Source organism: Gadus chalcogrammus, chromosome 12 (assembly GCF_026213295.1).
Source record: "Gadus chalcogrammus isolate NIFS_2021 chromosome 12, NIFS_Gcha_1.0, whole genome shotgun sequence".
Taxonomy (NCBI): Eukaryota; Metazoa; Chordata; class Actinopteri; order Gadiformes; family Gadidae; genus Gadus; species Gadus chalcogrammus.
Window position 1 is genome coordinate 4,896,285 of NC_079423.1, and position 14,464 is coordinate 4,910,748.

The following is a 14,464-nucleotide window of genomic DNA, read 5'->3' on the forward strand; positions in this document are numbered from 1 at the left end:
GTTTCAAGGAAATAACCGCAAGATAATTTCCACTGAATTCAGTTTGAGGCCACCCATGCCGAGAGTGCTCTTGCTTCGGATGTTCCGGATAAACGTGTCTTCCAAAAACTCTCTATAAGGACATTTTGGACGATTACTTTTTACTCTAAAAAACTTTCTTTTAGATGAGTGTCATTTCTGAGCAGGTCAGGGTTAGGGAGCATCTTGCTCTCTGATGCCTACAGAGAGACTGCCGGCCTTGGGATTCAAACCCAAAACCTTTCAGCAGACAGTCAAACACCCTAACCACTACACTATCGTGTGCACCGAAAAAACCAATGCAAATATACATTCACACACATAACACAGCCCTTTGTAGTTCAACACATTGGTAAACAGAAGCTGTCCTCTGAAGATATTAAGCTACTTCTTGTTGCTCCTCTAAGATAACAGGGTAACATGATCACCCCACACGACACCTCCAGCCAACTGTCGTGGTGTGACGGCAGAGAGGATTATGTTAATGTGGGCCAAAAGAAGAGACCTGACCTGGTTCTGGTGTGTAACCTCACACCTGGGTGATGGGAGAGAGGAGGGCTCCCAGCTGCTGGGTTGCATAACAGCCAGGGGGGGCGTGGTCCACGTCACATAACATGTTATTATGAAGAGGAACGCATGCACACCCAACCCCCTGACCTGGAATACACTGGGGAGAGAGCTGCGTGCGCGTGTGTGCGTGTGTGCGTGTGTGTGCGTGTGTGTGCGTGTGTGTGCGTGTGTGTGTGCGTGCGTGTGTGTGCGTATGTGTGTTTGCCCGTTGTGTGTGTGTGTGTGTGTGTGTGTGTGTGTGTGTGTGTGTGTGTGTGTGTGTGTGTGTGTGCGTGCGTGCGTGCGTGTGTGCGTGTGTGCGTGTGCGTGCGTGCGTGCGTGCGTGCGTGTGTGTGTGTGTTGGTGTGTGTCCGTATGCGCATTCGTCCGTGTTTGTATAAGTGTGTGTGATTGACTGTTTGCTTGTGTGTGTGCATGTTTGTGTGTGTGTGGTTTTGATTGACTATTTGCATGCGTGTGTGCAAGGTTTGGTGTTTGCATGTGTGTGTGCCTGTGTGATTGTGCGTGATTGATCGTGTGCCCGACAGGGCATGGTGTTCTTTGTTAAAGTTCTTGGTAACTGTTAAAATGTCATGTTTAAAGATCAAAAAACAAATGGCTGAAGCATTACGTGCAAGTAAAATATTATTGCTCCTTTATACATTTTTGCTGATACCTTCATCGAAAACCTCAACTTAACTTCTAAGCCAAGCCCTGGGAACAATCAATGCAGCACGGGATAAATATTCCATTATAAGTATACATTAAGGCGAGGCATAGACAGGTTTCAAAAACAACAAAGGAAATATGAGCGTGCAGGTAAACAGACGCATGAGTAACTGGTGCGTTCATGTTGACGAAGCTTCTACGTCAGATTCAGATCTGAGTAAACTCGAGGGTGCAGTTATTAAGAGAATGGACTTTCTCAGAATACGAATACGAATGCGTACTAAGAACCGGATGATCATGAAAATACCCCTGTCTCTTTGTTGTTACAAGGATCATTGGTTGTATTTGGAAGGTCTTTGTAGTTTTGTATAAATAAGTACTGCTGGTTCAATGAATACATGGACTTGTGATTTACATCGTTTGGGAATACTTTTATTTAAATCGATTAACACATTGATCAGGTCCTTACATGTTTTATTTGTTGGATAAATTCCGCCATAATTGTTGACAACGGTCTCATAGACACACACACGCATGCATTCACACACACTCACACACAAACACAATTCAGACGAGTAGCTAAAATGTATGTGAGTGCATGTAAGTATACATATTCATTCAATGTGTGTCCTAGCATTATTGCATCTACACCTAGAAAGATTTTAAGCGACCTTTCCTTAGTTATGTGTAATTAAACATGAGACGAATGTCAATAGTCACCCTGGTACACGCATTAATGCATCTCAGCTCTCTGATGGATTGTGTGGAGGAAAATCCCCATGGCAACTGTAAACACAGAATGTTTTGGTACAAGATGGTGACAGTCATGTTTATGTAAGTTCTAACAGCTTTTAAGACTAACTGATAGCATGATAACAAATATGGAAGCCGACACACGGTGAGATATAGAATCTACAGCGTATTTAAATACATTTAAGGTGTACCTCATTTAAAGGGGCTAATCTACACTCATTCATTTGCCACAAACATCTATACCTTACCAGAAGTGTGAGGAGTGTCAAGTGAAAAATCATCATCTTGCAGTTGTTTCTATTGCATACGAAGTACAGAAAGGCAGAAAGCCATTGCATTGATATAAAACATTTTTTTTATCTGAAGCTTTGAATAACATTTCATTATGACCAACTGGTGAAACCCTCCATTAATTCCTATAAATCCAATAAATCTACCTGGAGAAAGTAGGTTCCTTCTCTGCATTAAAAGGTCATACATTGCATCTTTAACATTGGAGTAATATCTAATGTTATTTTTTATGGCACAATACCTAATATTATACCTCATACTGTAGTGAATTCTTTATCTATCTATGCTATATCGGCTAGCTTTTATATGCTATATCTGCAAGCCGTTTTATCTGATGATATATCTGCTAGCTTTATATCTCATGCTATATCTGCAAGAATTATATCTGATGCCATATCTGCTAGCTTTTATATCCATTGCTACATCTGCTAGCTGTTATATCTGATGCTACATGCTAGCTGGAGTACAGTGGCTGAGTGTTCTTTGGTGTACTTGGTGTGCAGTTAAAGGGCTACTTATCCAACCGCTGTTCAGAAGCAGGTGTTTGGTAACCAATTTAGAGAGGCCAACGACCTCAAGGCTAACGTTTCTATGGTACAGTTTCACTCATGAGTTTCAGTTTGAGTCTTGTTTTCCGGAACAGAATAATGGGGGGGAAAAAGCATGAGAAGAATAAAGGCCGAAAGTGTCTTCTGCTACAAAATGGCGCATGGCTTCTTCTCCTTGAAGGGGTTTTCGGAGGCAGGGATGCCATTGAGCAGGGGATCGTACTTGGCCTGCTCCCGGCAGAAGTGCATGAGGTCTGAAGACGCCTTGGACACCTGGGCAGGGAGGGGGGGGGGGGGGGGGGGGGGATAGGTTGAACAGATATGTTCATATAGCCATATTCACAAAGCACTGTTAAGACATCCAACTCTATATTCAGAATTCAGAATTGCCTATCCATGCCCATCCAAAAGGTTCTGGAATCAAATCCCCAATGTCAGCAATTCCACCTGTAGTCATTCTGGGGCAAGATGCACTAACCTCTGCCTGCTCACATGGAGCTACGGTATTCACTGCGAGTCCCCCCCTTAGAGAGAAGCATCCTCCCAAACAAATAGTAAAATATTTACAGAAAATGATCTTCGAAAGTCAAAACAAGAACGTGAAACACCTTGGTTGCACAAAGGCTAAGAGCAAAGTGCAAAAAGGATAAAGTGCAGATAGTTTCAAGTGGATTTAGCGCGTGCATATTAAAGAACAAAAGGTCATGAAATGCTTGGACTCCAGGCCTACTAAACCAGGAAAACAATAAAAAAAAACACAAGCGATAAAAGAAAGAAAGCCCAACATAAATAAGTCTACATTTTATTTGTTTGGTACCGGGACAATAAAAATACTTTAGACAGAGTGATGGTAAATGAAATAAATACGAATAAAAGGTTTGTTGCGCGTGAACCCAGGTGTACCTTGATCCTCTCCATGCAGGCCTCCTGCCTGAGCTGCTGGACACTGCGGCGGGCCTGGGCCAGGCCACTGGAGCTCTGCACCTTAACGTTGGGCATGGTCCCTCTGCGTCAGACACTGCCTGCAGCCCTGCAGGGTGGGGGAGACGGGTGAGTTGACCTGTACCGAGACTATGCCCACAGTTTGGGTCAACTCATATGGGGTTTCGTCCACCAAAATTGGATATTCAAAGACTGGAGGAATTTGGAAATGAGAAAAATTGATATTTTTTTAATTGTGATGTGATCAGAAATAATTCATTTTCTTAGTTTCAGTTTGGATAGCCTGACAATATTTAGGAAAACCGTTTAGGAAATGCTATGGTAGGTTCTCAAGAAAATATATCAGTGAGCTCTGGCTTAGTGTGGGAGTGATTGCATTTATGCATACACTGCTGTCATCACTGGGGACACCATTCACACTGTAGCCTGATTATGAATTCACTCACATTCCCATTCCACCATTCATATTCACCCAATCACAAACAAATGGAGAACCAACCTAATCAGAAGTTAACATGTTGGGAGAAGTTAGGGTTGGCTATCCTGCTCTGGGACACCTCTGCAGAGGACTTACAAAAACAAAATGCAAATGAAATGCTACTGCAACATTGCAGCGAAGATCTACGTGTTTATTTATGAATGTTGGCATGAGTGCGAAATTAATATTTACCAGCAACAATTTTGCTACTTCCCTAAAACCATTCATGGGAAATGACAAAAATAAAAGCGATGTCCCAATCATTTACCAAATTCTTGTTTCACAAGTGATTCTGGTAACATTGTTGGGCTGAGTTGAAGAATTAGGTTAGAGATGGAGTCTTGGTACTTAGTAGAGATGGTGAAGATTAGGCATCATTCAGAGATAGTTATGTTAGGTATTAGGTTAGAGATGGTCAAGTTAGGAATTAGAGATATGGTTAGAGTGGCTTTCGCTAAGTTTCAGTTTTGTTTTCTTTGGCAGCACTTACTTTGAAACAAAACAGTACACCGCTACACACAAGTTCGTAGAATAGCAAGTCTGTTGCAGTAGCTCCACTATGCCCTCTCTGGCGTCACTAACTGAGATGCTTGTGACTTCAATGCATGACGGGAATGTTGCCGCCGACACCCAGTTCATAACATACAAAATACTGCCTATCGCAAGAGCTAGCGTCAGTGTGCCTTGACTTGCCTTGCCTATTATCTCTTTTGGCGATGGATAGTGACTGAAATGACGTTTGTCTAAATTTGAATTGGAGAAAATTTGGAGAACTTCAAGATTGTCACTTTTCATAAACGTTGGTTAGGTTAATATCAAGCTAAGAATCTAGAAAGTAGAGTAATGCTTTATGAGAAAGCACCAGTCCATATGGACTGCAAATATGGGCCAAGAATAGAAGAAAAACACGGTCGGCATTTAGCCTTTGTTCAAAAACCAGGCTTTGAGGAGCAAAGGAAATTGGAAAGAATCACACAAATACTCAACGAGGCCTTGTGCGTCTCCGTGCTATTCTGTGCAGACTAGCATGTCGTGAGTCATGTCTACCACTTGCCAGCCGTTGTTACCGGTAACAGTGGAGGCTTCGAAAACCCCTTAAAGAGCCAGGAGAGGAGGAGGAGGAGGGGGGAGCCAATCAGAGAGGAGGAGTAAAGAGGAAGAGGGGGAGAGTAGAGAGAATGAGAGGAGGAAAAGAGGAGAGATGAGTAGAGAGCCGGAGAGGAGGAGGAGGAGGATAGAAGGAGAAGAGGGACAGTAAAGAGGATTAGAGACGAGTAGAAATAAAGAGGGAACAGAGATAAGCAGAGAGAAGGGGAGGAGGGAAAGAGTAGAGTAGAGAGGAGAAGAAAAGAAAGGAGAGGAGGCTAGAGAGGAGGAGAAGTAAAGAGGCACAAAGTCTGCATCCCCCCCCCCCCCGCCCCACCCCCCCTTCCTCTTCCTCCGCAGGAAGCATGGATCACCAGACATGCTCTGAAGTATAAATGATTAAATATGGTGCGGCCGAGTTAAAAATAGCGAGGCAGAGAGCTACGGACGTCTGCTGTAACACAAAGAGGGCTAAAAATAGAACGGGGCCGAATGCAGTAGAACGGCGAATGTTTTGTATTATGACCATGACAATAAATATAAATAACTAAATGAAGCATAAAAATAAACATGTTGTGCACCTCAATTACATCAGTCAGCATTAGTCATAGTTACTCTTAGTCATATGTGATTCTTAAGCATTGTTGATCTCGTTGTTGTTAAGGAAATACTGTCCAAACCCTCCGACACAAACCCTGGTGTCCACACTGGGGACTATAAACCACCAATGCATTGTTTCTGTCATGCTGCAGATCCCATTGTTCCCATCGTCTGCCTCAGTGCGTTGCTGACCAAACAGCTTCTCTGTCTCCACAGCTGTGACCCCCAGAGAAGCTGTGGCCCAGCCTAGAGTGACTGCACACCGGTCACTCTAGTGTGGGCTTCCAGAGGACGTCTCACGCCCGACCACACCAGACGCACAGAGAGACACACCAGAGCACCAGACCTTCCCCGCTGCGTCAGCGGAGACGTGGCCCCTGCCCTGCGTGACGTTGGCGGGGGTCCCCGTGTGACGCCAGCGGAGAGACCGCTCCAGTGGGCAGGGGAGTGACTACTTTAGGGTGCAGCCGGCTGGAAGAGAGAGAAGGAGGACTTGGCCTTTTCTCCCGCCTGCTCAGCACGCCTCGTGGTGACATCACACTGAAACAAGAGATGAGTGTACTGAGGACGCGCAAGCTTGCATGCACACTCGTGCACTAATGCAAGCACACACACACACACACTGGTACACAGAATGTCTAATTTTCTCTCACACACACTGTCTCGTTCTCTCTCACACACATTCTCTCTCTGTCTCTCTAACTCTCGCTCACTCATGCACAAACACAGACTATCAGACACACACACACACACACACACACACACACACACACACACACACACACAAACAGATGCTCACGCTGTTGTTTTCTCTCAAAAACACTCTCTCTCTATGTCTCTCTAACTCTCACTGACTCATACACAGACACAGACAAACAAGCGCACACACAAAAAAGCACTGCTAGGTTCCCTTGACAGGAGGGCACCTGCATGTTTTTCACTGTGCATTTGTGTGCCCTTTACAGGAGAGTGTTTGTCGTGGTAGTTTCTGTACCAGTGAAAAGGTTACCGAGCTGAGTCAGAATAACCGCCACGGCTCAACGGTGCCGCGCTCCGCTCCCACCCTCACCACTGGGAGAGACCAGCTGTTTGTAGCGACTGATTTAGATTCAGACTGGTCGGCTCTGCTCACGCTGTGAGTAATGATGGGGTAGTGTTCAGTTGGTCCACACCCCTGCATCCACAATATGGAAATATGGAGGTTTATGTTTGCTGTGATTGGACCACCCATGCATCCTTATGATGTGTACAGACATGATACAATCAATGAAAGCACCACAAGTACAACAATACTAATAAAAATGGACTTGCGTTTCTATTCATGTTGCTTGAAGGCTCATTGGTTTGATTCAACTGCAGAATTCCCCTCACAAATGCACTGGTTGTCACCGGGAGGGGGGGAGGTATGTTTGCTATGTTAACAATATGAACTAACAATGCTTCCCGCTGTCTAGTAGAGGATAATATCTGACAAGATGTAAATCTAGTTAAAGATTTTCTCAAAATAAACAGACGCAGCATTGTGATAACAAAGGCAGGAAAGTCTAGTCGTGGGTGTGTTTGACTCCTAGCTGAAAGGCACTGGGTTCGATCCCTGAAATCTGCAAGCAAAATGCCCTGACCATAATGCTGCGCATCTAACAAAAACTAAGTCCCTTTGGATTTAAGACTCTGCTCAAAGACTTCATAGTAAATAGCAAAGTCTAGAAATTAAAAGTCCACCCCAGGATTTCCATTCTCCCTCTGGGTTAACAAATAAACTCCAATCCAGATTTTTTGGTGTCATTCCAAAGGAGCTCATGGAAACAGGGATCAGGGAAGAATGGCACGCCACACGTGAGAGATTACCGACGTCGGACTTTGTAATTCTCGGCAGTGACGAGAGCATTCCTGGAATACCTTTGTGTGCTCGTCCCTGGCCCACATCACAGCTCCTGCTGTGGCCTTGAGGTGGCACGCCCCAACACACACGCACGCATACACACAAACGCTCACACACACACACACACATGCACACACACACACACACACACACACACACACACACACACACACACACACACACACACACACACACACACACACACACACACACACACACACACACACATTCACACACACACACACACACACACACACACACACACACACACACACACACACACACACACACACACACACACACACACACACACACGCACACACACATGCACGCACACACACAAACACACACACACATACACACACACAAACACACACACCAAACTCAGAACTCACCACCAAACCATTCACATCAACATGTGCATTCATAGCAAAACTGCATTCCTACCACTGTATTTTCGTCTTGTGCTTTTTTGAACTTGCTCCCAGGGATCTCACAGGTGGGCCCCTGCAGTAAGGTGAGGCCCCTGGAGTCTGAACTTAAGAGAAACAGAGAGGCACAGTGTGTGTTCAGTTGCTCTTCTGCAGCGTTTCTCAAACCATGGGGCGGAGTTGTAGTTGGATCATGACCTGACATCACACAGGAAAAGGATCACCAATTCATTCCATGAACGCATTAAGGTCCACTGAAATGGTCTTCAAGGTCTGGGATGAAAAGGTTTAAGATCCGCTAATCTACTGTCACAATAATCAACCAAATCCTCAACAGACATGAGAGTGGGTAGAGAAATTCACGTGTGTAATTGTGGTTATGTTGCTGCCGTTGTGTTATAATGCAAGGAATGTCTCGTCCACAACGGGGAAGTCCAAATGCCAAACGTGGGTGGTACTGGCTTTGTGACTGGCAAACAGTCCCAGATCATGTTTTATCCAAAGCTATGAGGAAGGGTGGATACTGGCGTACTTTGATGAGTGTTGCTGCTATTTGTGCAATTGTGGCTATATGTGATGTTTGTCTGCCTCAAATTAAAATAGTCTGTCAAAGTAACCACAAGTGTAATAATGAAAAAAAATCACTGCAGTTCACTTTTGTCAAAAGCATCTTCTGAACAAACAAAACTGAACGAACATTCAGAACAAAATGTACTGCGGGAAATATGTGGCTGCAGCCCTGTTTGGATCAGATAAAAGCAGAGCTGAACCAGGCCAACGGCCAGACAGAGACGCTCAACACCGTAGCCTGAATGACTCCTTATCAGCCTGGCGCTAACGTCCTGCGCTGCTGCAGTTAACGGCTCCATTGTTCAGCTAACGCCACAACAATACGGCCACGACCCCCCCCCCCCCCCCGCCAGCGCTGGCCCAGCCTGACCGGGGCTAGTGTCCACAATTAGCTCGCCTGGTTTAAGGGTCAGCTCCAGCGGCATGGGGACAATGCAGACTGTGCTATCAGTGTGGAGCCACGAAAGGAGACAGAGGCGTTTTGGGGTGGTGGCGTTTCCATGGGAGCCAGGAACCCTGCAGGCTTTGCTCGGCTTTTTAATTGACCAAGTTTAACTACACCCTCATGAGCAGTTAGCAGCCACAGCTTGATGCTATCTGTGGAGCCAGACCGTGCAGACGCAAAGAGACAGTTTCCTCCCCTCCAGCGGCCGCCGAGGGAGAGAGAGGGACACACGCAGACGCACAGTAACAACAAACAATACACCTCAAAGTGTAGCGGGGCTCGCTGCAGACGGTGTGAGCCGGGGATGAGCAATGCGCGTTCCAGCATTCCAGGTCTGGCGCGGCGAGCCGTCTGAGACCCAGATTGTCCCAGATGTGTCATCAGGGGAACACAATGTGCTCCGAGACGAGACGCGGCGGGGAAGGGAGGGTGGGGAAGACGGAGACTCCATGACGGTATTGACTCAGAGGCTACTGGGAGTTTGTCTCCTCGCCCCCCCTCCGAGAGAGGGAGAGAGGGAGAGAGGGAGAGAGGGAGAGAGGGAGAGAGGGGGAGAGAGAGAGAGAGAGAGAGAGAGAGAGAGAACAAAGCAGCACCTCTTGCAGGGAGGTCACCAGATCCCAGACACCAGATCCTCTCCTCTCTCCCAGCACAGAAGACTGGTTCTCACGTTGAAATATTACTGCTGTGACCTGCACACAGTCATGGGTTTCTGTGTGTGTGTGTGTGTGTGTGTGTGTGTGTGTGTGTGTGTGTGTGTGTGTGTGTGTGTGTGTGTGTGTGTGTGTGTGTGTGTGTGTGTCAGAACGCGACAAGATGGAGACACACACACACACACACACACACACACACACACACACACACACACACACACACACACACACGCGCGCGCGCGCGCGCGTGTGTGTGTGTGTGTGTGTGTGTGTGTGTGTGTGTCTGTGTGTGTCTCCATCTTGTCGCGTTCTGCAGACAGGGACATCTTAGTATCTATAAATACATATGCGTGTGTATGTCTAATTATACACCACTTATGTGTGTGCGTATTTGTGTGCATGTGTGCAGCTGGGTGTCTCCCGTCACTTAGGGACATATGTGTTTGTGTGTGTGAGCACGTTTATGCTTGTGGGTGTTTGTGTGTGGCTCGGAGTCTCCAGTCACTTTGGGACTCATACGTGTGTTTGTTTTGCGTGTCTGTGTGCGTTCAATGCAGGCGTGAGCGTGACTTTGTGTGGTCATATTCTTGGACACTTGTAGTCACACTAAGATCAAAGCCCTCAGTCATATCAAACATAAATGTGGAGTAATGTAGACGTGCACGTGTCCTTGGCGTCTGTGCATGTTCTCACGGGCGCTCTCATCGACTAACTTGCAGTGGATTAAAGTTCTCTTTGAAGTCTGCCGTCATGCCTTTCATGTCCACGGAAGGCAAACACACAGAGAGAAAGGCAGTGAAACCAGGTGCCGGTCCATCGTGCACCAGTCTCGTGCACAAGTTTACACTGACTCTCGTGCACTTTTCCTTTTATTGTACTCCAAAAACAATAAAGCACGCACACACACACACACACACACACACACACACACACACACACACACACACACACACACACACACACACACACACACACACACACACACACACACACACACACACACACCCACACACACACACACTATAGACGTGAGTCTTTGTCGATGTGGTCATTCTGAGGTCTTTGAGAGATTTGGGTGGTTTTTTGTGAAACAATAATTTGCGAGGACAATCGTGAGAAAGCAGGCAGTATGTTTAAAGAAGCATCTATTCATGCCAGTCCTCAGAGGAACGTAAGAGGGGTAGTTCCCGCGCTCGTCTGCACGTTTCACAGGGTTCACACAGGCTTCCTAACCGTCTCCTCTCTCTTGAGGCATCTGCACGCCTCGTGGAAGAGGAACATTTTTCGTGCTTAACTGGAAGCGCCCAGCCTTTGAAACACACAGCTGATCCTGAGAGTTTCCCAGCACTGAGATGTCTATTCCTAAACCAAGCCCTTCCACTTCCCACCTCCGTCCACCATCCAACACATTTCCCTCGACCAGACATGGGGAGAAACTAAACCTTTCCATAACTTCTGGCAGTCGTAAGAATTCTCTGCAAACAACAAGGTGCCCGAGGCTGACGCACAACAACAGACAGAGAGAGCAATTGCGTGTGTGTGTGTGTGTGTGTGTGTGTGTGTGTGTGTGTGTGTGTGTGTGTGTGTGTGTGTGTGTGTGTGTGTGTGTGTGTGTGTCTGTGCGTCTGTATGTGTGTGTGTGTGTGTGTGTGTGTGTGTGTGTGTGTGTGTGTGTGTGTGTGTGTGTGTGTGTGTGTGTGTGTGTGTGTGTGTGTGTGTGTGAGAGAGAGAGAGAGAGCTCACAGCTGAGCAGAGAGCAGGAGGTGGTGGAGCCCAGATCAGCCAGCCTGTCTGCAGGCTGATCCTCCGGTCCAGCCAGGAACTCACGGCTGCTGCCTGATCCTGCTGTCTGCAGTCTGTCTTATCTGCAGAGCACTGTCCCCGGCCCAGCCCACACACTACACGCCGAGTGGACCACGGAGAGCCAGGCGGGGAGCCAGGGCTGCTGCGTCGTGGGCTTTCTGTTGACCTAAACAGTCTGGTGTCGGCTAGTAAACACAGATTGATGGTCGGCAAACAGCTGACCCGTGACTGTGTGGCTGTTTGTGTGACCGTGTGTGTGTGACCGTGTGTGTGTGTGTGTGTGTGTGTGTGTGTGTGTGTGTGTGTGTGTGTGTGTGTGTGTGTGTGTGTGTGTGTGTGTGTGTGTGTGTGTGTGTGTGTGTGTGTGTGTGTGTGTGCGTGCGTGCGTGCGTGCGTGCGTGTGTGTGTGTGTGTGTGTGTGTGTGCGTGTGTGTGCCAGACAAATAGATAGGTACAGAGAGAAAAAGAGCTAGAGAGAGAGAGACAGAGAGATACATAGAGGGAGACAGAGAGAGTGAGAGAGTGAGGCAGAAAGAGAGTAAATGAGAGGTAGACATGATTGTTGGTTCGCTTCAAGCATTGGATTCAATAAAAGAGGTTAAGGCTCGATCCCTATCTACCCCTTACCCCTTCCCCTTACCCCTTCAAAACAAGGGGGAGGGGGGAGGGGAAGGGGTAAGGGGTAGAAATGGGATTGGGCCTAAAAGCGTGCAGGTTGGAATGAGCATGCACAGTTGAACCAGTGTGCAAGGTGAACACTGAGTGCACAATAAAGTTCAGTGTGCAAGCAAATTCATACTCAAGCAAACAACATTTTGCATGAACGGATCACATGCACAAAAGGATTCAAGTGCAGTGAGGGTTTGCGTGCGTGCATGGAGCTATTTCCTGCTGAGCGCGACAGAGAGACCATGGCTCCAGTCATAACGACTGCAACGCCCAACCCGACGTCTACACCCAGACACTCCCAGCATCAGCCAGCAGAACAACACCAGACACTCGCAGACACCCACCACTTTTACACATGAACCCCCTGAGCGAAAGGGGGGAGAGGGAGTATGGGAAAGCATGAAATGGAGAAGGAAAGAGGGACTGAGAGAGAGAGAGAGAGAGAGAGAGAGAGAGAGAGAGAGAGAGAGAGAGAGAGAGAGAGAGAGAGAGAGAGAGAGAGAGAGAGACAGACAGACAGAGAGAGAGAGGGAAATCAGGGCGGGAAAGTCGTTGAAGAGTGGGAGAGAGAGGGGGAGTCGAGAAGGAGAAAGTAAACTGAAATGAAGAGAAGAAAACAAGTTCTCCCCCCAGCGCTGGACCCCCTAGTCTCTACCACTCTGTCCCTGGTCCCCCCCCCCCACTGCTGTTTAAATCATTCTATGGTCTGTCCCCTGGTCCCCCCCTATCTCATATAGACTATGGTCTGTCCCTGTTCTCCCCCAGGTCTCCCCTGACAACAGAGATTTGTCTAGACTGAGGCCCGGGCTCCGCTCAGCAGATAGGAATGCAGAGAGAACTGCACTTTCCCATCAACCAACCAACTAACCACACACCTTTAGCACACACACACACACACACACACACACACATGCACGTACACAAACGTGCACACACACACACACACACACACACACACACACACACACACACACACACACACACACACACACACACACACACACACACACACACACACACACACACACAATAAACCACAGCCCACACACATGCACCACAGACACATGCAACACACTGCAATAATACAGACATAGACAGGCTCCTCCTCCGCTGAATGAAAGGGAGGTTGTTTTGGATCTTTCGATGCCGGAGGAGGTGGGACAGACTAGAGACCAGAGACCAAAAGAATGAAGACTCCCGGCTAAAAGTTACTGGGATGGATCCCCGATGTCACAAACATTTTAACATCTAAAGCTTCCTTCGATAGATAACCCCTACCTGCTCTTTAAGGACCTGTTTCTGTATTCTCTGACCCGACCTGTATTCACTGTCTAACCCCTACCTGCTCCTTAATGACTTCTCTATTTACCATCTCATGCCTACCTGCTCCTTAAGGACCTGTCTCTGTGCTGTCCAACCAATACCAGCTCCCAAATGACCTGTGTCTGTAATGTCTAACACCTACCTGCTCCTTGATTAAATGTGTGTGTGCAGAGAAAAAACATAAATATATAACATAAGCTGAATATAAAACAAATGCAATGCATTATGGGAGTAGACAAAAAAATATGGATGGCTTTGTTTGAAGAACATCTTGTGCCTGTGAGAGAGAATTCTCAGGAAGTTGCACCTCAGAGCGGGAGAGAAAACGTAGAACCTCTGATGAATGAATTGTTTGACTCAGTGTGTTTGTTTTGTTCCACAGTATCACACTTCACTCTCCCAGATCTGGGGGGCATCCCGGCGATCTGGTTTGCAGTAAAAACAAAGAGCATCGCGGGAACTCTCTCGGCTGTTCCCAGCCTCCGGATCACATGAGGTTCGGGTTTCAACTCCTCTGCTGTGGCGTGGTCGCGCCTCCCTGCTCCTCCCCACATGCCCCTACTCCTCCATGCACCTCCCTGCACCTCCCTACTCCTCCCTGCTGCTCCCTGCTCCATGCACCTCCCTGCTCCTCCCTGCTCCTCCCCACATGCCCCTGCTCCTCCATGCACCTCCCTGCACCTCCCTACTCCTCCCTGCTCCTCCATGCACCTCCCTTCTCCTCCCTGCTCCTCCCTACTCCTCCTTGCTCCTC

At 47.4% G+C, this 14,464-nt stretch overlaps 1 protein-coding gene across 4 annotated transcripts in view; it reads right to left on the bottom strand.

Annotated features, from left to right (window-relative positions):
• Positions 1 to 1,441: 1,441 nt before the first annotated feature.
• The window catches only part of gng12b (guanine nucleotide binding protein (G protein), gamma 12b), a 23,509-nt gene continuing 10,486 nt past the window's right edge, over positions 1,442 to 14,464 (bottom strand). Inside the window, exons 2-5 of one of the 4 annotated variants that reach the window (XM_056604395.1) lie at positions 8,264 to 8,354; positions 6,281 to 6,474; positions 3,732 to 3,858; positions 1,442 to 3,101 (exon numbers count right to left, since the gene is read on the bottom strand). In XM_056604395.1, the coding sequence (XP_056460370.1) occupies positions 2,976 to 3,101; positions 3,732 to 3,827 (222 nt within the window). In that variant the 5' untranslated portion in view covers positions 3,828 to 3,858; positions 6,281 to 6,474; positions 8,264 to 8,354 and the 3' untranslated portion in view covers positions 1,442 to 2,975. Of the gene's footprint in view, positions 3,102 to 3,731; positions 3,859 to 4,269; positions 4,562 to 6,280; positions 6,508 to 8,263; positions 8,355 to 14,464 lie in introns of those variants that run through there. The other 3 variants (XM_056604396.1, XM_056604397.1, XM_056604394.1) reach the window with 3 other exon arrangements.